This window comes from Salvia miltiorrhiza, chromosome 4 (assembly GCF_028751815.1).
Source record: "Salvia miltiorrhiza cultivar Shanhuang (shh) chromosome 4, IMPLAD_Smil_shh, whole genome shotgun sequence".
Classification (NCBI taxonomy): domain Eukaryota; kingdom Viridiplantae; phylum Streptophyta; class Magnoliopsida; order Lamiales; family Lamiaceae; genus Salvia; species Salvia miltiorrhiza.
The window spans coordinates 10,674,217-10,697,239 of NC_080390.1; the positions used below are offsets into that span (position 1 = coordinate 10,674,217).

At 41.6% G+C, this 23,023-nt stretch overlaps 1 protein-coding gene and 2 long non-coding RNA genes across 3 annotated transcripts; 1 reads left to right on the forward strand and 2 right to left on the reverse strand.

Moving 5' to 3' along the window:
* Window positions 1–3,460: 3,460 nt before the first annotated feature.
* On the reverse strand, window positions 3,461–4,903 carry LOC131022679 (uncharacterized). The gene is made up of 2 exons (XR_009101385.1): window positions 4,147–4,903; window positions 3,461–3,634 (listed from the first exon to the last, which is right to left on the reverse strand). It is a non-coding gene; the product is annotated as an uncharacterized LOC131022679 (long non-coding RNA).
* A 9,079-nt stretch (window positions 4,904–13,982) lies between these two features.
* Window positions 13,983–15,234, forward strand: LOC131022680 (uncharacterized). The gene is made up of 2 exons (XM_057952194.1): window positions 13,983–14,536; window positions 14,977–15,234. The coding sequence occupies exons 1-2, from the start codon at window positions 14,105–14,107 to the stop codon at window positions 15,049–15,051; spliced, it is 507 nt and encodes a 168-aa protein (XP_057808177.1). The 5' UTR covers window positions 13,983–14,104; the 3' UTR covers window positions 15,052–15,234.
* A 2,800-nt stretch (window positions 15,235–18,034) lies between these two features.
* Window positions 18,035–19,714, reverse strand: LOC131022681 (uncharacterized). Its single transcript, XR_009101386.1, has 2 exons — window positions 18,898–19,714; window positions 18,035–18,300 (listed from the first exon to the last, which is right to left on the reverse strand). It is a non-coding gene; the product is annotated as an uncharacterized LOC131022681 (long non-coding RNA).
* Window positions 19,715–23,023: the final 3,309 nt, after the last annotated feature.

Sequence of the window (23,023 nt, forward strand, 5' to 3'; positions counted from 1 at the left end):
ATGATTAAATTCTTGAAATTAGCATACTCACTAGGACCATACCGCTTTCAATTTAATCTCTTGGCTATCTTATTTAAAATCCATCCTCTAAAGTACTTATGAAAATCATACGAGTAAGCCACGTTAGGGTGGTCGTTTACCGCATAACTCCCACTACTTAAATGGATTTAAATATTTTTAATAGAAATCTCAACTTAACAAACTTGTGAAATCAAATATGAAGTAAGCCACGTTAGGGTGGTCGTTTACTCATATTCTCAAACACTTTGTCTTGAGACCGCATGTGGAGGTCTACATAATTTTAAGAATAAAAATTATTTAGTAATAACCACAATCTAACTTTGAAATTAAATTCTTGAATTTGACATACTCACTAGGACCATGCCGCATTCAATTTAATTTCTTAGTTATCTTATTTAAAATCCATCCTCTAAAGTACTTATGAAAATCATACGAGTAAGCCACGTTAGGGTGGTCGTTTACCGCATAACTCTCATTACTTAAATGGATTTAAATATTTTTAATAGAAATCTCAACTTAACAAACTTGTGAAAACAAATATGAAGTAAGCCACGTTAGGGTGGTCGTTTACTCATATTCTCAATCACTCTGTCTTGAGACCGTTTGTGGAAATTTAAATAATTTTTAATCATCTATAAAATTATCAACAGCTTAGTCTTTTTAATTCAAAAGGTTTGATCATGCTCAACACATAATCCTAAACATGCTCATCTAGAACGCAACATGTAAAACATGCTCAGAATTCTAAAACATGCTTAAGAAAACGATAAACCTAGCATGCTTGTCTAAGCGCAGTTAATAAACACATATTAACAAGCAGAGACAAAAACAGCATGCAAAGAGCATAAAAGATTAACACCACGACATGCAAAGAACAGAATTAAAACAATAAAGTTCTTCGTGACCCATTCGTGGAACCCCATATTTCTAATCTATTACAAAGAACAGAAAAGAAATAAAAACAAAAACAAACAAAACTGGCCCGAACATCTCCTATCAAGCCCGTGTAGGAAAATAGGGTTTGGGCCCCCTAGGGTTTGACGAAACTCGCGCCACCTAGGGTTTGGAATCCCCTAGGCGCCGCTGCCCGCCCGCACCTTGACAGCAGCCGAACGGGCGCAGCAGCAGCAGTCCCAGCGCCGAAGCCCTCGGCGCGACAGCAACAGCCCGGCGCGGCTTCCCTCGGCACGGCAGCAGCCTCCTCGGCGTCCAGCAATAGCCCGCAGCGTCCAGCAACAGCAGCACAGCAGCAGCAGCGGCACGGCAACCTCAGCTTCTGGTCGCGGCAACCTTGGCAGATCCGGCGCGAGGACAGCAGCAACGACAGCAGCGGCCGCGGCGCTCCTGCCGGGCGCGCAGCGCGCAAAACGCACACGCGCAGCCTTCGGCGCGCACAGCCCCTGCTCGCCGCCTATCCTCCCTAGCCCTACCTTACCTGACCAGCCTTGGTAGCCCACGGCGTGCAGCAGACAAAGGGCAGCAGCGGTGGCACGGCAACGCTCAACCGGGCGCGTAGCGATCAGCGCGCAAGAGCGTGCGCGCGCGCAGCCCTCGGCGTGCGCAGCCACCACCACTCCTTAGTCCAACCGCAGCCATCCAGCCCGGGAGTTTGTGCGCGTGCCGTGGCGCACGGGGCTCGCGGAGTGCGCAGCCCTTCGTGCCCTCGGCGCCCGCCGCCTCCCGGCACTCCAATCTCCGTTCATTCGATGTTGATTCGTCGTCGTCCTCGTCTCGTTCCTCAGTTTTTACAGATTTACAACGGAAAAACAAATACAATTGAAATCCTAATCTAACCGCGGATTTTCTCGCGGTGAAAAACGATTACAATGTCAAAACGACGTATCCCACGAATCAACAGACCACGAAGAACAACAGCAGTAAAAACAACGCACATTATTAATCGTACATAAATTAATAATAGAGCCAAGAAAATAATCCTGGGCTCTGATACCAATTGAAGGAATATTAAATTGAATTAACGTTCCGTTTGCCCGATGATCGTTTCTTGGTTATTATTAATTTACCATACAACGATTAAATCCTAATATGCTCCTATGAATTTAACAGTTGCACGTTGGAGTTCAGAAATACCTGAAGAATTCAGAAGAATTCGTCAATCTGTCGCTGAACAGGTCAGCCAACGTCAACGCTCCGTTTGACCCCTCAAACGACCTCCAATCGTATTTTGTGCAGAAATACGACTTCTTCGTCTTCGAAAGAGCTTTCCGTGGCCGCCTGATTCGTCTGAATCGGAGTTCTGTGGAGGAAGTTATGGCCGTTTTACGGAGACTGCCAGAACTTGGTTTCCTGCGAAAATCTGACTCCAGCTCTGATCTTCTCGACTGTATCCCGCTCAGCTTTCACCGTTGGATGGACAACGATCTATGAAAGTCCCAAGAGAGAAATAAGCCCCACACGTTTTTCTTCCCTGCGCCCCACAGTTCTCAAAACCCTAATATTTTATCAGTGTGTTTTCCTGAGAGCTGACAGCTGTATTTAATAGAATTAAATACGTAGGAGGCGCCAGAAATAATGTAGGAGGCGTGTTCTCTCTATACTAGGGCTAGGAGTCTTTGGGCCAGTCCAGGGACCAGATACAAGGAATAAAGATGGGCCTCAAATAAATTAATTTATCTATGGTCAGCCCAGACCATAATTAATTTATAAATATCAGTTCATTCCACTAGAGAACCGATACTGACTTACCCCTTTATTGCCGGTGATGAGTCGGGGGCTTGTATTTAGACTTATTAAATCTCCGTATTTAAAATATCCGACATCCATTAATTAATTAGAGCTCTGACAGCTTAAATTAATTAATCTCTTTATAAATCCTTAAGCAGTACCACTCAAACTTTATTATTACGCCTGAACTCAATCAACCTGCAGGGTTTAGCGTAATAAACCTTATTGAGCTCCTTAAGGGGATGTCATTATCCTATACCGGATACGGGTACTAATACAGATAATCAAATATCATATATTAACCGCTATCACCCAAGATACAGAGTACTCGAGTTAGTATATAACTTTCACCCATAGTAAGTCAAAGTGATATACGAATTAACGTATATATCTGAATACTTATTAGTATTAAGATCTTATAAGTCACCGAGATCTTGATTCTTCACTTAAGTCAGATAGAAGAATACATCTCAACTGTGGTCCTATCAATACGTAATGACGTACCAGTATAGACAAGTAGCCAAGACAAACTACTTCCATTTATACTGCAGCCTAAACCAATAACTTGTCCTAGAGTTAGGGATGTCAATCGGGCCAGCCCATCGGGTTTTCGGGCTAGCCCTATCGGGTTCCGGGTTAATCGGGTGCGGGCTAATCGGGTTGGAGGTTTTTTCGGGTTGTAAATCTCCAACCCTAACCCTAAACGTTCGGGTTTCGGGCTAGCCCATCGGGTTGGAGGTTTTAAAGGTGTAAAAATAAAATTATTATTTGTATTACATTATTCCTAATGATCTAATGTATAATGTATAAAATATACATAAATATTAAATATATAAAGTCTAAATGTTTGAGTAACACTCTTCTTCAACGTTAATAACATTCGGTGCTCCAACTTGATCCATGTTTTCTTGCTCATCATCTTCACCATCTATTAAAAGAAAATAATATAATTAAAGCATAATATAGTTCGTTTTCATGATAGGGATTTCAAAATGGTGAACAGACCTAAGTGGAATTACAGTTAACCTCTAGTTCCAACAGCATCACTTGAATTCAAATCTAAAGTAATCGAGATGACTAAGATGAGTTATAAACAAGCTGTACATGAGAGAAAATTGATGAAAGCAATCTACAACAGCCACATAGAAAACAGAGATGACATATATATTCCTAGTTTCTATGACCTTTTATGAAGCAGTTGATATTGGTGGACCTGAAACATACCATCCATACAAAATGATGGGCCAGAAACGAGGAGAAAGAGACAAAGCCACACAAAAAGAGAAACACTCAGTAAATTAAAACATCTGATTCCATTAAGTCCAAAGAATCTCTCTAAACCATTAAAACCAGAAGCAATAACCGTGTAACTAATCCCAGAAAAGCAGGTGCAGAATTCAAACAAGAAAAACACAATAGAACCAAAGGTAAAATTAGTACCCAGATCTACGAAATTCAAGGCAGCGATCCTCCAAATCTTTCACGAACACCAATTAAACGCAACCATGCTAAATCCCGGCTGCCAATTCGAAGCTGAGGAGCCCAAACTCGTCGGGAAAAATATCAAATTGAGTGGACAATGATGGATTATATAATTAGGCGGATTGCAAGCTATGCAATGAATGAAGACTGGAATTAAGGAGTAGTGAGCAGCAGTTGCCGCAGACTAGAAGCAGCAGACGGCGACGAGCCGGCGATGGCCGCTCAGCGCAGGTGGGAAGAGGCGCGGCGGTGGCAGAGGAGTGGAGGCGCGATGGCGCTGGGCTGGCTCAGGTTGGAAGCGGCGTGCTTCTCCGGTGGGAGACAGATTGGAATGGATGCGCCGGAGGGGGAGGCGCGGCGCGGCGACGTGGCTGGAAGTGGTGCGGCAGAGCAGTGGCTGAAGGAATGGAAGAGACGAAGAGAAGAGTGGAGGTGGTGCGGCAGAGCAGTTTCTATTTTCTAACTTTGAAATTGAAACAAACCCTAAAATTTAATATTTTTAATTTCGTTTTTTTTTTAAAAAAAATCATCAACCCGACGGGCTGGCCCGACAACCCGACGGGCTGGCCCGCTTCAACCCGCCAGCCCGAACGGGCTAGCCCGATAAGCCCGATTTGTTATCGGGTTGCAATTTTCCAGCCCTAACCCTCTACTTTTGTCGGGTTATTCGGGTCGGCCCACGGGTTTCGGGCTGGATTGACATCCCTACCTAGAGTTATTTCGGCTGTGATCATATTATATCTCTTAAGGTTATTCCAATTATATGGTCTTCTGTGATCTACAACACACCATATAATCTACTTATATAGAGATAAAGAACATACATATGCAATCATGAACACAATCAGATAGGAGATTAGATAGTGAACTTAGGAAACATTGTATACACGCATAAAACGTTCTTGCTTTCAGTATACAAATCCAACATACCGAACTAGCCCAAAGACAGCAACCGGAGAAGCGCCTTTCACCCTGGTATACGGATCCAATGCAGTAATACCAACGGAGGCCAGACTGGAGTCATACCGCATCACTACCTACGACACAGAGCGAAATTCCAAACTCCGAAGAATAGAACTTGACCTTATGGAAGCACAGAGGGACGAAGCTCAAGTCAGAGCAGCGAAGTACAAAAGCATCATCAAGGCGGGATACGACAAGCGGGTCAGAGCAAGGAAGCTAGCCAAGGGCGATCTAGTCCTCAAGAGGGCCGATGCACTGAAGCCAGTAGGCAAGTTCGAGCCTAATTGGGAGGGACCCTTCATCATCACTGAGGTCCTGGGCGGCGGAGCGTACACTTTGTCGGATCCAGACGGCAGAGCCCTCCCCAGACCATGGAATATCAATACTTTGAAAAAGTTCTATGTATAATGTTGATTCAATGACATGACAAATTGTAGACCGAATACTCTTTTTCCCCACAGGGGTTTTAACGAGGTTCGGGGCCATGATATCAATAAAATCGGATACGTGGTTCTAGGGAATTCTCTGGTGTTGACTCATTTACTTTAATTTATTGCTTTCCAAATTACATATTTCACTTAACATGTTCATGCAGAGCATTGCACATGTCACCAGAGGGGGGAGTAGGGTATATACCCACAATCCACAATTTACAAATTCAAATTGCTGCTTAGCAAGGTAAGGGATAAACAAAAATCAAATTGCTACTTAGCAAGATAAGGGAAAAACAAACAACAAAGGCAGGGTCGAGGGCAGAGCAGAGGAATCACTTGAATCGTAAGCCGTGAAAGTTGGTTGCACCCCCAGGGTCTTCCATGCTCCGCGCAGAGGGTTACTGTTGAATTGTAAGCCGCGAAAGTTGGTTGCACCCCCAGGGTCTTCCATGCTCCGCGCAGAGGGTTACTGTTGAATCGTAAGCCGCGAAAGTTGGTTGCACCCCCAGGGTCTTCCATGCTCCGCGCAGAGGGTTACTGTTGAATCGTAAGCCGCGAAAGTTGGTTGCACCCCCCGGGTCCTCCATACTCCGCGCAGAGGGCTACTACTTAACCGTAAGCCACGAAAGTTGGTTGCACCCCCCGGGTCTTCCATGCTCCGTGCAGGGTGTTCTTTTAATCGTAAGCCGCGAAAGTTGGTTGCACCCTCCGGGTCTTCCATGCTCCGCGCAGAGTGATCCAACTAGCGAGAAGGGAAGCAGCGAAGGGAAGCAGCGAGGGGAAGCAGCGAAGGAAAGCAGCAAAGAGAGCAGCGAAGGGATGGCTCAGAAGAAGGAGTCAGAAAAATCCTCGAAGCAGGAGTTAGAGAAACCCTCGAAGCAGGAGTCTTCCATGCTCCGCGTAGAGGGTTACTATTTAATCGTAAGCCACGAAAGTTGGTTGCACCCCCCGGGTCTTCCATGCTCCACGCAGAGTGTTCCAGTCGGCAAGGAGGGAAGCAGCAGAAGAATGCAGCAGAGGAATGACTTAAAGGGAAGCAGCAGAGAGAAATCTTCGAGAGAAGAGTCAGAGAAATCTCCGAATGAAAAGTCAGAGAAACCTCCGAATGAGAAGTCAGAGAAATCTTCGAAAGAAGAGTCAGAGAAATCTCCGAATAAGAAGTCAGAAAAATCCCCGTGGGAAGAATCAAAGAAACCATTAAGGAAAAGAGTCAGAGAAATCACGAACATTCCAGCAAAACAGAGCTACTAGCTTGGCCAGAGGCAGAAGAACCACTCAGAGAAATCATCAACACTTCAACAAAAGTAAAAAATTCTACTCTATACGACAAAAACATTTGTCACATCTCGAGGCTCCGGAATACAAGGCTACAACAACAATAATAACAGCAACATAACATGAAAGATGAACAGATGCATGCACAACCAGCACAGAAATTAAAAGGAGACAGAAGTCATGAAGAAAATTCACTAATAACGCCAAAGCGGCAAAAACTGTACATCAAGATCAAAATAACGCCAAGTATTTACAAATCCAAAATTACAAAAACTTTGACAAAGCAAGGAGGAAGATAGCAGGGCAGTCAGGAAGGGGGAGTAGGGACAGCAGATTCGGGAGCAGCCGAGACGGGAGGATTCGCAACAACCGGGATAGCGGCATCGACTTCAACAACAGCTTCAGAGGCCTCGCTGGAGGGCTTCCCTGCCTCAAGCACTGGCAACGTGCTAGAGTCCTTTATCGCGGGGAGACAGGCCTCCACATCCAACAACTTCAATGCCTCATGCGCATAGTTTGTTTCATCTTTGTACAGGGCATAGAGTTGATCCACCGCAGCAAAGAGGGAGGCCGGATTTTCAAAGGCTAAGGCCTGGAAGCCGGAGGGAAGAGGAGGCTCCATACTGAATCATGAGAACCCCAAAGAGCTATCACCAGCCTGACCCCTCAGCTGGTTCACAAACTTCACCAGAGAGGCGCAGAAGGGAGGCCGGTATACGGGAGCAGCAGGCGCCGGTTCAGAGCAGACCCCAAAGGCGAATTGGGGGAGGGCCTTCTCCAGAACAGGGTACCACCACTCGGGCTTCTTCGGGGACTCAGCAGTGATCCCCAGTAGCCTATTCAGGTCCTCGTCCTTAATATTGTCCATCAGGACATCCATGTCTAGAGCAGCGACTTGCTCCGGGGACGCACCCACCATCTCCGCCGCCTTCATCGCCGTTTGCTTTATCACGTGGGCGAAGATGGAGCCGAATCCCTCAAGGTAGTCCGGAGTCCGCTGAAAGGTCGCCAAGGTACCCTCCAGCATCATATCCAAGAATTGTTGGCCTTGGGGAGACAGGAAGAACTCCAGGCGCTGGTCCCGAGCCCCCAGAGCGTAGCCACGGTTCTGAGCACCTGTACAGGCTCTCCTCCAGCCACGCTTGGCTTCCTTATACTCCTCGTCGTACCTCGCCCAGAATTTGGCGAGGTTATCGTAGCCCTCCTTCTTGGTCCTCTCTAGCTCAGAGGCTAGAGAGGCTTTCTCCACCTCTGCTTGGGCAAGTTGGGCTTTCAGCTCAGCCACATCCGCCTCGGCTTTGCTGTACCGCTCCACGGTACTGGCGACCTCCTCGTCGCATTACGTCGTCCGCTGCTTCTCCGCCTCCAAATCATTCTCCAGTGCACCATAGTCATCGATGCACTGGATCACTTCCCCAACTCGGGACTCCAGCTGCAGAGAAATGATGGGAAAATGTCAGGGCAGAGAAATTGAGAGGTTAGTAGTAAAATCATTTAAACACGGTAAATAATGCAGGGTACCTGAAGAACCAATTGGCTGAGTTGGTTAGCCAACGTTGCCTTTTTTATTTTCTGCGTGGCCTCCCTATCCTTCGGATGGATATAGGAGAGCAGAGCGTGGACAAAATCCCGCCCCTTCAGAGCCGAGATGGGTTTGGAGCCAAAGGCCTCTGACTCCCCTGCGGGCAAGGCCAGTGCCTTGCCTCCCTCGGCATCCACGGAGGTCGCCTCCGCTTCACCTGCTGACCCAGCCTCAGGGTCCACAAACTTGCTGGCCTTTTGCAGGCTCTCCTTGCGTCTCTTTTCTGCAAGGGCCAGCGTGGCGGCTTTTCTCTTCCTTTGGACCAAGCGGGAATCGGGAGTGGGGATGTTGTGGAGTACTTGGGAGAGGGGCACATCGTCCTCAATATCCACCACTGGAATGGCGGATTTCCCTCCGATCTGGCCAGAGCCAGAGCCTCCTGCCCTCTGGAAGTCCGAACTAAATGTGGACAGCACCTCCATATCCTTCCCCTTGCCTGGGGGGAAGTGATGCACATGAGTGGTCCCCCCGGGAGCAACAGGTATCAATTGGGAGACGTCCACCCCGGGGTCCACGGACTGCCCAGAACCCTGGCCTTCCTCGCCAGAGGGACGGTCAGACGCGAGATCGGCTCTGCACTTACTCCTCCATGACATCCCTGCAAATAAATAGGGCTTTATCAACAAAGCCAAGGTAATAAGTAATTTTTACATATTTGCTAACGCTTATTTTTACCTATAGATCCGCTGGGATACAGGGGAAATAGGCCGGTGGCAGCTAAGGCCGAGTTATCTTCAGTTAACTTCTTATAAGGGAAGGGAGCATCTTTATTGAGGGAATTAAGGAAATCTATTATACTCAAGTTAATAGCGGAGGGCTTCCCCATAGCAGGAGGCTTATAAGCAGTCCGAGATTCATGCCATTGCAGCTCTTGGGCATCGTATTGACGCCAGGAGCCACGGTTGGTTTTCACATAGCAATAAAAGGACATGAAGCCCTTGTCGTTGGAGTTGAGGGAGTTGAGGAAGCTGGTGGGGTAGGATTTACGGGCGGCAAAACTATACAGAGGGTGGCCCTGAAATCTTAGGGTTTGGGTTTGAAGGAATAACTCGGCGGTGTCTTGAACGCCGTGGGCTGTGCAGAGAATATGGAAGGCAAATAACCTCCGAAGAGCGGAGGGGAGTACTTGGAAGAAAGGGATGCGAAAATGGTCGCAGGCGCGTAATAGGAGGGGAGGAGGTGGAAGCCTAAGGCCAGCATCTACTTGTGCTTGGAAGAGGGGGATTTTATTCATATGAAGTTTTGTAAAGGGCTCTGAAGCCTTGGAATAGGGCTCGAAGGTCAAGCCCTCCGGGCGTTTACATCTATCAAACATCCTCTGCATCGCCGCCACACCCAGGTGGGATGGAGGAATGGTCTTGGGGGATTTGGGAGTGGAAGGTTGAGGCTCGGACGATGTTGGGGAATCTTGGGGTGAACTAGGGTTGGAAGGAGGAGGAGAGTTAGTCGGAGAAGCTAGAGGAGAGGGAGAAGGGGAGGGGGAGAAGTCAGGCCGGGCAACGGAGGTAGATGCCATGATCATAAAAAACTTGAAAAACGCTAGGGTTTCACGCTCAGTCAGAGCACCAACAATTCCAAAAAAAAAAAAAAAACTATACACTAAAAACAAGTATCGGGAGGGGAGGATACGCGATTTACCTAAGACAAGAACTGGAGCGGAAAGGTTACAAGAAATACGCCGGAACAGGGAAAGGATCGCCGGAAAATCGAGAGAAAATCGTGAAGAGTAAAAAGGGAGAAGATGAGTAGTAAGGATTTGAATCGCCTAAGTATAACTTACGCGGGCAACCACCAACTAGCGGGATGGGCGACACGTGGCACTGAGAAGAAAATCGACGATCAAGGATTTTTACGGAGAAGTGAAGGGACGCAAAGGTTAAAAAATAACCTTGAAATACGGGAAAGTACACTGTGAAAGGACGGGCAGTTAATGCGAATGACGTCAGCCACGCGGGTGAACACTCTGACTAGATTACTCTGCTCCAGAGGGGGGAGTAGCTGATGAGGAGTAATATATGCAGAGCAGAGAAGTGGTATAAGCCAGATGAGCGAGCTTCATCAGAGAAACGGGCTTCCACAGAGAAGTCAGACGGATGGGCCTTGTCAGAGAAACGGTCTGCACCAGAGAAGCCATTCTTGCCAGTGAAATGGTCTTCGCCAGAGGAATCACCAAAAGAGCGGGAAAGTCTCCCGCTTGAGGGCAAATTTACTATTCTGCCCCCGACCACGCAAGACGCATGCTCCAGCAATGAAATTACCTTTTTACCCTTAACGTGTAATCTATAAATAGCCATGAGCTTGTACCTTGTATTGACACGCTATCTTCACTTGCAATACAGCAGCAATCGGATTTTTGTGCTTTCAACCTTACTTTTCTCTCTTGTTTCCCAAGCAACACTAGGTATAATTCGAAATTCAATGATAATACACCAATTAAATCTATACCCGTTCAATCATACTTCACCAGATTGCTTATTGTTCAATTAATATTAGGTTATATTCGATTTTGATTTGTATGTTCAGCTTATGAAATTATGCAGCAGTTTTACACCTTTTAAAATGTCGTTAGATGATTTATACAAATGACATTTAATATGTACGTAAAAATATTGAATTGTATTAAAAATATAAAAATTAAATCAGGAAGATGAATAAATATGTCGTGATAGCTGATTTTATAACTTTAATTACCAACCTATTACGACATGCTAAAGTGTCTTTAATGTTTGTTAAGGTTTTAGCTACAAAAGTACACACGACACAAAAAATTAATGTGGAGATAGATAATATGTTGCAATATCACTTCTATTAAGACACATTCAAACGCCTTTAAAAGCTTTTTTTCTTGTAGTGTGAATTGCTGAGTAACGAATTCGGCAGCGTTTCAGCTTGTGTAGTTGAATCAATGAAGATTGAAGTGATCCTCGAGCTCTATTTATAGGAGATGTCTTGAATAGATCCGTTAGCTGAAATGATCTTCAAGAATTCATCCGTTGGAGATAGATTTGAACTTTGTTGAGGCTTCAATCTTTGAGCTTCATGTGTTTGGTGAGAACGGCTACTTTGAGAGCAGGAGATACAACGTCTCTAAAAAGGTAATCACCAGAAAGGAAGGCTCTGCAGAGAAAGGACGATCCTTGAAATCTCTGCATTCAATGCGGCTGTACTTCTGGAGTGCGTGGCTTCCTTTAAGCTTTGGAGCTTCAGTCCGAGGATGAATGTTTAACTGATACTTGATTTTAGTATCAGTCCGCTGAATCCACGTGGCTCGATTAAGTAATCAATCGTAACTGATTCTTGGACTGGTCAGTCAAATATTAGTATTTGACTCTGCTTTTTATCGTTACATCAGTCGGCAACTTCAGTCTTCAGTCTTCAGAACATCAACTAAACTAGAAAAGGAACTCTAACAGTTGAGTTCGAGCAGTTCTAGTATATTACAATTAAAACCTAAGAATTTTGGTATCATCAAAACTAGGATTAGGATATTTCATTAAGTTCCCAAAAATATCTGCGCGAAGTGTCCCACGCAGAAGGAACCGGAGTTTGGAAAAGGCTTCATCCCGAAGCCTAACAAGAAGAAATTTCGGTCAGACGAACATAAGGAGTACACAACTCCACGAGGACGAGCACCTCGGGCACCAAAAAAGTAAAATGCCCTACAGGAAAAATGGAGTTATATGACTTGCAAAAGGGAATCCACTCACCAAAAAGGAGATGACAAGAGTGAGTGGAACGAAAATGACAGATCACCTCACCAAAAGTGGGGTAAAAATATAGGAAGGCCACTCAACCGACAAAATTGAGTGGAGAAAAAGTAGTTAGCCCTACCACAGTACAATTAAGCTGATAATGGAGTAGGGGACCCGGTCACATGTGAAAGCACTAAGAGGTGTCGGCAATAATGGTCGACAAAAGTAGGTGGCTTTCACCATCAAGAGGAGCTGGCCACAAGGAAGGGAATCTGAGGCCAACTACCAAGCAATTATAGAGGGCATCAGATCTCTATAAAACCCCAAGCTCTGGAGAGAAGAAGATCATCCGAAAATTCACAACACCTTCACCCAACACACACTCTCTCTAGAATTTATCTTTATAATTTTTTAATTTTCTGTTTTCAAAGTTTTTCAGTTCTAGTTTTAGTTTCTTTTATTTTATGTATACTAATATTAGCTACTAATGAGTAGCTAAATAAGTTTGTCTCCTCTCTTAGGGAGATTTTATGAAATATATTAAATATTTTATAATTCCTCTTTAAACGCTTTATTTTGTTCAACTTTCCGGTTTAGTATAAAAAATTCTTTTATTTTCCAATAAAATATTTTACGTCGGAACTTAGTGAAAGAGGAAGGTTGCAACCATCCCTTGTGAGCGCGTGGATGGACGAAGCATTGGGGCAGACGGTCCGTAAAATGCAACAGGAATTGACTCCTGAAGAAGATCATTCGACTAAAGGTATAAAGTTGGTTTATGTTTAGATTAATTTTAAAGTGATACGGAAGCATGTCGGACCCTTATTTTTTAATTGCTTTATAATTAAGGATAATTTTGTCTTAAATGATATCATGTTGGGGTTTTAAGAGCTTGAACTTATGTGGGGGTTTTTCTACAATTTGTATGAATGTAGAGTAGATTTGTAATTATCATGAAAATTGATATGGGGAGTTTGAACAATCTTGAAAGTATTTGATAATTTGTGAATTTTTTAAATTTTGTGGGGAGAATGGATTCTCTTCAAAGTTTGTGATATTACACGCAATTATCCCTTATTTTTTTAAAAGAGTGTAACAATCATGATTATTTTAAAAGAAATTATTAAACATATATTGATGCATTTACATAAAAGAAAAATTAATATTTTGATTTCTTATGTTTGTAAATAATTTTTTCTTTTACTGTGTAAAATAGGTTAAAATAGCTCGTTATCTTTTTCTTTTCTTTTCTTTTCGTAGTATGGAACATTACATCACAATATTAAAAAGAAATTTCGCTTAAAAAGAATTAATTATAACTATAGGCTGCGTTTATTTTGATAGATAAATTTATTCATGGAAAATGATGAATAACAAAAAATTATGTTTTTAAATATCTCTTTTCTTTTTTAATATTTGACACAAAAACATTTTTTCTTCCTTATTTTTACTTTAAGTATGAGTAATATTATCTACTCAAAAATGGAAGGATACTATTATTCATCTTTAAAGTGAAAATAAGGAAAAAAAATATTTTTATATCAAATATTAAAAAAGAAAAAAAAATATTTAAAATTATAAATTTTTATTATCCATCATTTTTAATAGATAAATTTATCCATGATGACGCAGCGAACTAATAAGACTCTTGTAAGAGAATACTTTTAGTCCCCATTTATAAAGGCGAAACTTAGGTGTAAAATGACTTTCCTTTCAAATTCCGTAGAATATGTTAAAACTCTCGAATTGGAGCACACGTGCACTCCACGTGTCAGCACCCCACCCTTCCCCCAACTTCTATAACGTTCCAACACATTCCACATGTCCCCACAAAATCAACACACATATATAAAACATCAACCTCATCATTTTTCTCTTCCACATCAATATCCTAATCCTAAATCAAACTCATCATCCCCTCCGAGAAAAACAAGAGAGAATAAAAAAAATTCAACCAAAGCAAGAAAAAAATGGCGAATTCAAGCGAGGAATTCCGGTTAGCGCTGCCGGGCGTGAGCCACGACGGACGATTGCCCCGCCAATACCTGGCGGAGGGACAGGGGGCGAAAAAAAATATTTCGCCCCCCGTTGAATGGTACAACGTGCCAGAGGGGGCCAAGAACCTGGCCCTCGTGGTGCGGGACATTGACGCGCCCGACCCTGAGGGCCCCCTCGTCCCGTTCAATATCTGGGTGGTGGCCGGCATCCCGCCGGCGATCAAGGGGCTGCCGGAGGGGTTTTCCGGCAAGGAGGAGGAGGCCGGCGGGGAGTATGCCGGGATCAAGGAAGGGACGAATGATCTCAAGAAGCATGGCTGGCAGACGCCGAAGATGCCCACCCCCGGCCACCGGATTGAGTTCAAGCTTCTTGCATTGGACCAGGAGTTGAATCTTGGCAATAAGGTCATGCTCATCCTTATTTATTTTTGCATATCAACTACAGATTTTATCTTTAGATATACGAAATTTTTAAATATTCAAACTTTCAATTATTTTGATTTTTCACATGATAGTTAATTTTAGATGAATCAATGCGATCATGTTTAGCTAAAGTGGTAAATTAATGTCTTCATAGTCTTGATTTTTACAATTGTTGATTTTCGATGAATCAATGCGATCTTGGTTAGTCCAAGTGGTAAATTAATGCCATTATAGTCTACTCGTTAAATCTCGTACATTAATTTGAGGACATTTGACGATGACAAATTAGAATAATTGAAAATTTGTCTATTTTGAAGTAGAAATAATTTGTTTAGACCTAAAATTTTAGGCGTTACTATTATTATTATTATTATTATTATTATTATTATTATCGGTAATGAGGGGAATTGATGGTTGTGCAGGTGACGGCGGACAAGTTATTGGAATCAAGTGAAGGGCATGTTCTCGGCGAGGCCGTTTTCATAGTTAAATCCTAACTTACTTTTTCTGTGCGAAGAAACATCTGTATTTGTAACGAATTCTGCACTTTCCTAAATATTTGTAGCTCGTATTATCATATGTCTATGAATATCGTAGAAGTTTGGGAATGTTTGAATCATAGAAGTTTGAATTTGTTTTCAGCAGAATTTATATGTGAAAATAAACTTGAGTTTGATCCAGATCATATCAGCTCATTGATTCCACTGTTTGGATTTGATTTAAATTAGAAGAGAATATAGATGGAATAGTAGCGTAAGATAAAAAAGTATCACGCATATATATCGGTAATAAAAGATTTTTTGTTACTTTCAGAAGCCTAGTTGGAAATTGCAATGAACCGATTCAGGTTAATTCAAGATATGTAGGGCCCAACGCCTAATTGGGCTGAATATAGCCCACACACTGCGGGCCATGTAAAGAAATCCAATTTGCATACTAGTCCAACTAGCATTGCACAATTTGCACCTATGCGATGCGATGTACTTTTATTAGAGTGATTATTCGCCTAAAAAAATATTAGAAGTATTATCAAAAATAGTTTGCAATTTGACCATATAATATGAATTTTTTTGCTCGAATTTATATATGCTAGGTCCGAATTTATATATGTTAGGTCCGGAGGGTCTCGAATAAGTGTATGGGGCGGGGGAATACACTTATAGGCTATTTTTATTAAATCAGAAGGATCTCAAGATAGAGATCAGAGCGAAACTTTACACACAAACTTAAACGCCTGTTTACTGAAAAGAGTTTTGACCAAACAGGGTTGACGACTAATACTGAAAGACTCTTCAGTAATGAGTTATCAGTTAAATCACTGGAGCTTAACTGATGCACGTAAGGCTTCAGTCGAGTTTGCTAAAACAGAGATGTTATAAATCTTCCTGACTATCATAGGATAGATCAGTCAGACTGATAACATACGCAGAGGAAATACTTTTGTTTCGCAATAGCCTTTGTTGAGCACGTTGTTAGTCTTAAGTTTCTCTTTGCAATTAATCAGTATTCAATTTATCAAAGTAAGAACACAAGTATGAAAGTAAAAATGAAAGCTGTAAATAACACAGAGATTTTTACGTGGTTCGGAAAATACTTCCTACATCCACGGTCGGTTGATCAGACCAACAACTTCACTCTGCAAGTGCTTACGGGTGCACTGCAAACCGATGCTTGTGCTTATGGGTGCACAGCAAATCGAATCCGTGTGCTTGGCCGGGTGCACACAACCGAATCAACTGAAGATCCAATCTTCAGTACCAACACTTCACTCGTGTTGGATTTCTCACTCCTAGCACGAACTGGCACTAGGATCTCACGGAGTCAGAGTACCTTCCTGAACTCCTTTTCAACTCAAACACTCGATTCTATCGGTCGAAGGGAGGTTTGAAATCTTGCCAACTAAACTTCAAAGAACAAGTTCTTTGGAGTTAGTTTTGACCTAGGCTCTGGGTAAACAGGGGTTTGCCTAAGGTCTAAGAGAATGTATGTAATCAGCAGTGACTGATTTTTGGCTTTGGTATTCTCTTCTTCGATTCAAGCTTTGGAGAGGTTAAGCTTTGGCTGAGAAACAATTTTGGCAGAGTTTCAGCTTATGTCGTTGAATCGGTGAAGATTGAAGTGATCCTCGAGCGCTATTTATTGGAGAGGTCTTGAATAGATCCGTTGGCAGAGAAGGTCTTCGAGAATTCTTCCGTTGGAGAGCAATTTGAATTTGGGCTGAGGCTTCAATCTTCGAGGTTCCTTGTTTGGTGAGAACGGCTATGTTGAAGAGCAGGAGATGCAACGTCTCTGATAAAGTAGCCACCAAATAGGAATGACCTCTGCAGAGAAAGGAGGATCCTGAGATCTCTGCATTTAATGCGGCTGTACTTCTGGAGTACGTGGCTTCCTTTGAACGTTGGAAGTTCAGTCCGAGGAGCAATGTTTAACTGATACTTGACTTTAGTATCAGTCCGTTGTTTCCTCGTGGCACGCATTAAGTAATCAGTTCATGACTGATTCTTCAACTGATACTTCAGTTGGCTACTACAGTCTTCAGTCTTCAGTCATCCGTTCTTCAGTCTTTAGTTTTCAGAACAACAACTAAACTAGAAAAGAACTCTAACACTTGAGTTCGAACAGTTCTTGTCTATTACAATCAAAGCCTATGAATTTTGGTATCATCAAAACAAGGATTAAGATATTCCATTAAGTTCCCAACAATAGAATATAAACTAAGTACTTTAGCTATAGTTATGTTTATAGTTATAATAAATAAAGTTTTTTTATATCAGAATTATGCACATTTGAATTTGATATGTAAATAGCGATTTTATTGCTCGTTTTCATCACAAAAATGTATAGTAATATGTGTTAATTATCCATACATTTTAAAATTAATTTATAGTTATAATTTGTCATAATAATTGGTTATTGAGACTCGAATATTACAAAATAAATATTAATATACACAAATAAGAGAGTAATAAAATAGAAAAAAATAAATCATGTAGGCATGTTGATAAATGTTCGTACCTGTCAAGAATATATATGTTACTCATACCCAACTAATTCAAATAACAAAACACTTGAAATTAGAGAAATTTTCACGAAGACGTGTCAATAAATATTTGTACCTATCTAAAATGTATGTATTCGTATTCGTCCCAAGTTTGATTGATTACATGAACCCTTTTAATTTTATATATATAAGTTGTTACAAATTTATATACTTGTTCCCCGTTTATAATTTATATGCTCATATTAATCTCAAATTCAATTTAAAAGTAATATATTTACCTATAATAATAATAATAATAATAATAATAATAATAATAATAGTAATAATAATAATAATAATAATAATAATAATAATAATAATAATAATAATAATAATAATAATAATTGTCACAGCCCACTATCCCAATGACGGGTTAACAGGGGTTATGACTTGGGTGAACAATAAGAAATGGAAATGGACAATTACTTAACATTAAAGTATATGAAAATGTCACTTATAGATAAAAAGCTAGGATCATATATGATCATTTGGATACTTATAAAACATACACATAAAAGAGAACTGATTAAGGTGGGTTACCCAATAACACGTGTAACAACTTCATAACATAGAGTTATCCTAATCAAAGTGTTTTGCAGCGAAAACGTGTGAGATATACATATGAAGATGTATACTCAAGGTTACATTTCTTGAAATGTCAAAGGAACACCCGCTCAACATCATTCCATTCCATCAACTGCTCAACCTGCACATTTAGAAATACATGCAGGGCTGAGTATAAAAATACTCAGTGGACATAGCCGAAAATACATTCATGCATACATATATAAATTGAACTGCCATAACAGTAACACACATGGGTTTTCTTAAATGACATGTGCTTACTAAAATATTTCTTTCATTTTCATAAAGTCGATCGGCCGATCATTTTCCTCCATATGATCCATATCTGTTCCTTTCTGTCACGCGCCGGGAAGGAGGCCTCCTTACCACGGACGCCAAGACCGGTCGCAAGCGACTCGCGGTCTCCATAAGTGTACACGTTAACCCTAGCTAGCGACCTTTGTCTAGCATAGGATCCCAATTGGATTTCCTTTAAAGTTGGCGAACCAACACAGATAGGATACATATAAAAACATAAACATTTTTGGCAGTCAATCATTTCATAAACATTTCATTTCATTTCATAAACATTTCATTTTTATTTCATAAGAGTCATTTATCATTTGGGCATAATAATAAACTGAAATTAACAGTTAAAATCATCTCATGCATATATTCGTATAAGAGGCCTACGACACGCAGGGGATCTCTATATACGTATAGTAAAAGTAATGCCCACCTGGATAGGCAAAGCCTGAAGATCATAATCACATAACCTGTCTTGGGAAAGCAGTGCTAATCCCCTTGATGCTCAAAGCCTACAAGAAATCTATTCTCAATAGGTCTCCTTGAATCTAATCTTAAGTCATGGTGTAGTGCGTAAAATTCTATGATTCACTTAGCCGGGTTTTCAAAATTTAATGAATAAATAATGAAAATAATTCTCTTGAGTTAAGAACACCAACAATATCCTTACTCATCTTTCTTTAATAATTGGATTTATAATTAAAACCAATTAAATACTTTTATTGCAAAATAAATGCAATTTCATGTCATGCTTAGCATATAATAAGTAATTTACTTAAAATATGCACATAATAATAATTTAATATTATTATGAAAACTAGTCTTTGAAAATAATTAATTAAACTAATTAATAGTTCAATTAATTAAAATAGAGCAGCCCAATTAATTAATTAATCAAGACAGCTCAAAGTTTTAAAATAAAACTGACCCAATTAGGATTTAAAATAAGGCCCAGCTGAATTAAACTAATCAGCCCAACTGATAAATAAAATAAAGGCCCAACTGTTAATAAAATAAAAACCGGCCCAACCACTTAATAGAATACTGCAGCCCATCTTTTAAATAAAAGAGACCCAACTAAAAATAAAGCAAGGCCCATCAGCCAATTAAATCAAAATCGGCCCAGCTCCTCATCACAGCCCAACTCTCAAACCCTAGCCCATCACTCCACCCTTCTTCTCCTTCCTCCCTAGCTGCGCCCCCTCTCCCCCATTTCGTCTCTCTCTCTCTATTTCACGCCGCGCCATCCCCCCCCATCTCTTCACTCTCACACTCACAGTCACTCCCACGTACACAGACGCACGCACACACATATATCAGTCATCTTCCTCTCTCAATACTCAACTGCAAGTCCCTCTCTCTCTCTCTCGGACTTCACGGCCGCTGGAGCTCGCCGGAGCAAGCGGACAGGCTCCAGCTCCCTTCTCTCTTCTCCCTTCTCGGCGACTGCAACAACAAAAGCTGCCGCCGACCGTGACTCGGACTCCCTCCCTCAGATCTCCGGCGACGACAACAGCGATGAGCTGCTGCAGCGCCTGAACCCTAGTGACCTCAATCCAGTCGCCCTCAGCCTCCTCCAGTGACTGCACGGCTCCTCCTCCGGCGACGAACGCCGCCATCAAAGCGGTGCGCCGCCGCCGCCTCCGTCGTCTTCCTCCTTGGAAACGGCGAGATCGCCGCTCCCTCCCTCACTGAACTCCGGCTGCCACGACCAGCAGCTGGTCGCCGCCGCCGACGCTCCTCCCTCTCCTCTGCTCAACCTTGGCCGATGGCACCGCCATCGCCGCCCTCAAATTCCCAGCGAGTAGCAGCCACCAAGCTGCCACCACCGCCGCCCATTTCCCTTCTGTTCTTACTCAGACGGCAGCAACGAGCCACCGCCGACTCTACCCGATTCTGACTCCGGCGAGCAGCAGCAAAGGGCCGCCGCTGCCATCGCCATTACTCCCCCGCCAGACTCGACACTTACAACCACACAGTCCACACCCGACAAAGCTCAAAACTCAAGTTTGAAGCATGCTTGTTTATCAATATCTATCTCATTGCTTTATTCTCAATTGTAAAAACATTTGATACTTTTGCTTAAACACATATATGGGAAGATATACAAAGATATATGCATATGTAAAGTTCATTTCTTTATTCAGTCCAGTGGATGAGTTGTTGTGGTGCCTTTGTCTAAAACAAGTCATGAAAGAGGTACATGAAAGTGTAATCCGTAATTTGAAACAACTTAGAATTTGGAGAGTAAAAACCTTGATCGAGAGGGATGCTCAATTGTGTGTGCTGAAAATAGGTGAAGGAGATGAGCTTGATGTACATTCTGAAAAAGCTTGCTCCTGAAGTTGAGTTTCCATTCGTTTTTGCGAGGGATTTGTGAGAAGTGGGTGGGAGATTGAGTAGAAGTGGAAGGGGATGGGTGAAGTATATCAGTGGGTGTGCTACTGCATGATTTTTGCAGGGAGTTGGTGGTGGGAGTGGGTAGTGATGATAACTTTTCAAAAAGGAGGGAGTAGGTGGAAGAGTAGGTAGATGTGGGAAATTTGGTGGAGAAATTAAATATAATAAAATAAAGTCTTCCGGGTTATACTATGAAAACTGTAATAATTCTTCAGGGTTTGCTGACTAAATGCTCGCAAAAATGCTTTGAATGCTAAATTAAATAAATATGCGACGCACATAAATTTAATAACTAAATTTACAAATGTTTTTGTAAATTATTTTTGTTGGAATTAAAAATAAATTTATTTTCTTTATATCCGGCGTGAATCATCTTGACTTCTAAGTTCAAAATAAATTCTAAATTTATCTCGGGGAAACGGGGTATTACATCCCTCCCTCCTTATAAAAATTCCGTCCTCGGAATTGCATATCTGGTATTCTATCTTGTGATACTAGTCATTCGTTTCATTCATGTCTTTTGTGGCCTTTTCCATCCTGTGATGGTTCCACTACATGACGAGAACAATATTATTGCCTCATAAAACTTGAATCTTGCGATCAAGTATCTGGACTGATTTCTCATCACAACTTAGGTCCTGGCTAGGACTACTTTATCTTGCTTAATCACATGCTTTCTTAATTGCGAGGTGCTATACGTATTGTATACATCCACAATGCTTGGTGGCAGAGCCAACTTATAGGCTACAAAGGCCTAACTTATCTAGGATCTCAAAAGGTCCTATATAACGGGGTCGTAACTTGCTCCTCTTTCCAAAACGTATAACTCCCTTTGAGGGAGAGACTTTGAGGAAAATTCGATTCCCAACATTAAATTCTAATTCCGATTGGCGTTTATCGGCGTAAGACTTTTGTCTATCTTGAGTTTCTTTGATTCTTTGCTTGATATGGTCGACTTTTTCAATCATCTGTTGGACCAGTTCAGGACCTAACAACATTCTTTCACCTACTTCATCTTAGTAAAGTGGCGAACTACCTTAATTGTTTCCTTCGTCCTAAATCACCTTCTCAGATTTGACTAGGGAATTCTAACATCAAACTTTTCTCATCATCTTGGTAACTTTCACTTAAAGATTAATGGCACTCCCTTCTGCCATGTAAACTCATTTTCTCATTTCCAAATGATTATTTAATGGGGTTTCTAAGTTTCCATTGTGGTGGCGTTCCAACTTTATTCTTGCTGTAGCTTCTGGCACTTTAGCCAAAGCATTCACTCTCTTAGCTTGAGCCTACTAGCCTTGGGGTTGGGTTATACCTTAAGTTTAGTTCTAGTGTTTTCCTTCCATTTCCTTTTTTTTTTTTTTTTTTTTACCTCCATCTTGAGGTGGTGTACATATCTTGTTTGTGCGTGAACTTTTTCCTTCTCCAATTGTTGTAGTGACTCGGTGGTGAGAGTCTCGTTCATTGCTTGTTCCTTCATAATATCTCCCTAGTTTACTAGGGAAATTGAAAGTCTCATGCCGCGATTCATTTACGAACTCCTTTACGCATTTCTCATTATTCATTTATAAATGACTTAAATAAGCGTTTTAAACTCTATTAAAAAAAAGAATTGATTTAAAACATTTTAATTCTTTTAAAAATCCATACTCATAAAGCCTTAACTCATGCTCTATCTCATATTCTATCTCTTTACTCGACTCTATATAAACTCTCCACTCATCTCAAATCCTTAAGTTCAAGGATAGGTTTCAAGAAAATCATGGTACTAAGTCTCGATTTATCTCTCATATAAGGCTCGTCTAATCTCATTCAACACATAGACAACACAATCACATAAGGCACATAAGAAAACACAATCAAACATTATCAAACATGCTCTGTTTTTACACTGACTCAACTTTCAAATCTAACCTGTTCTTACTCCAACACCTCCTGGACTCGAGACTCATACCAAAAGAAAGGTCATCGAGTCTATTTTCATATAAAAAAAAGTAGAGTCAAAAACTCCAAGTATTGTAGGAGATATGACTGTTTTACTACAGTCTACCATATTCGGCAGTTTTGAGCAATCGAAAACTTGGATTTTTGAAAAATAGTAAATGTTGTCAAACTGAGCTCAAATTTTGTGGATATCTAGCTAACACAATAAGGTTAAT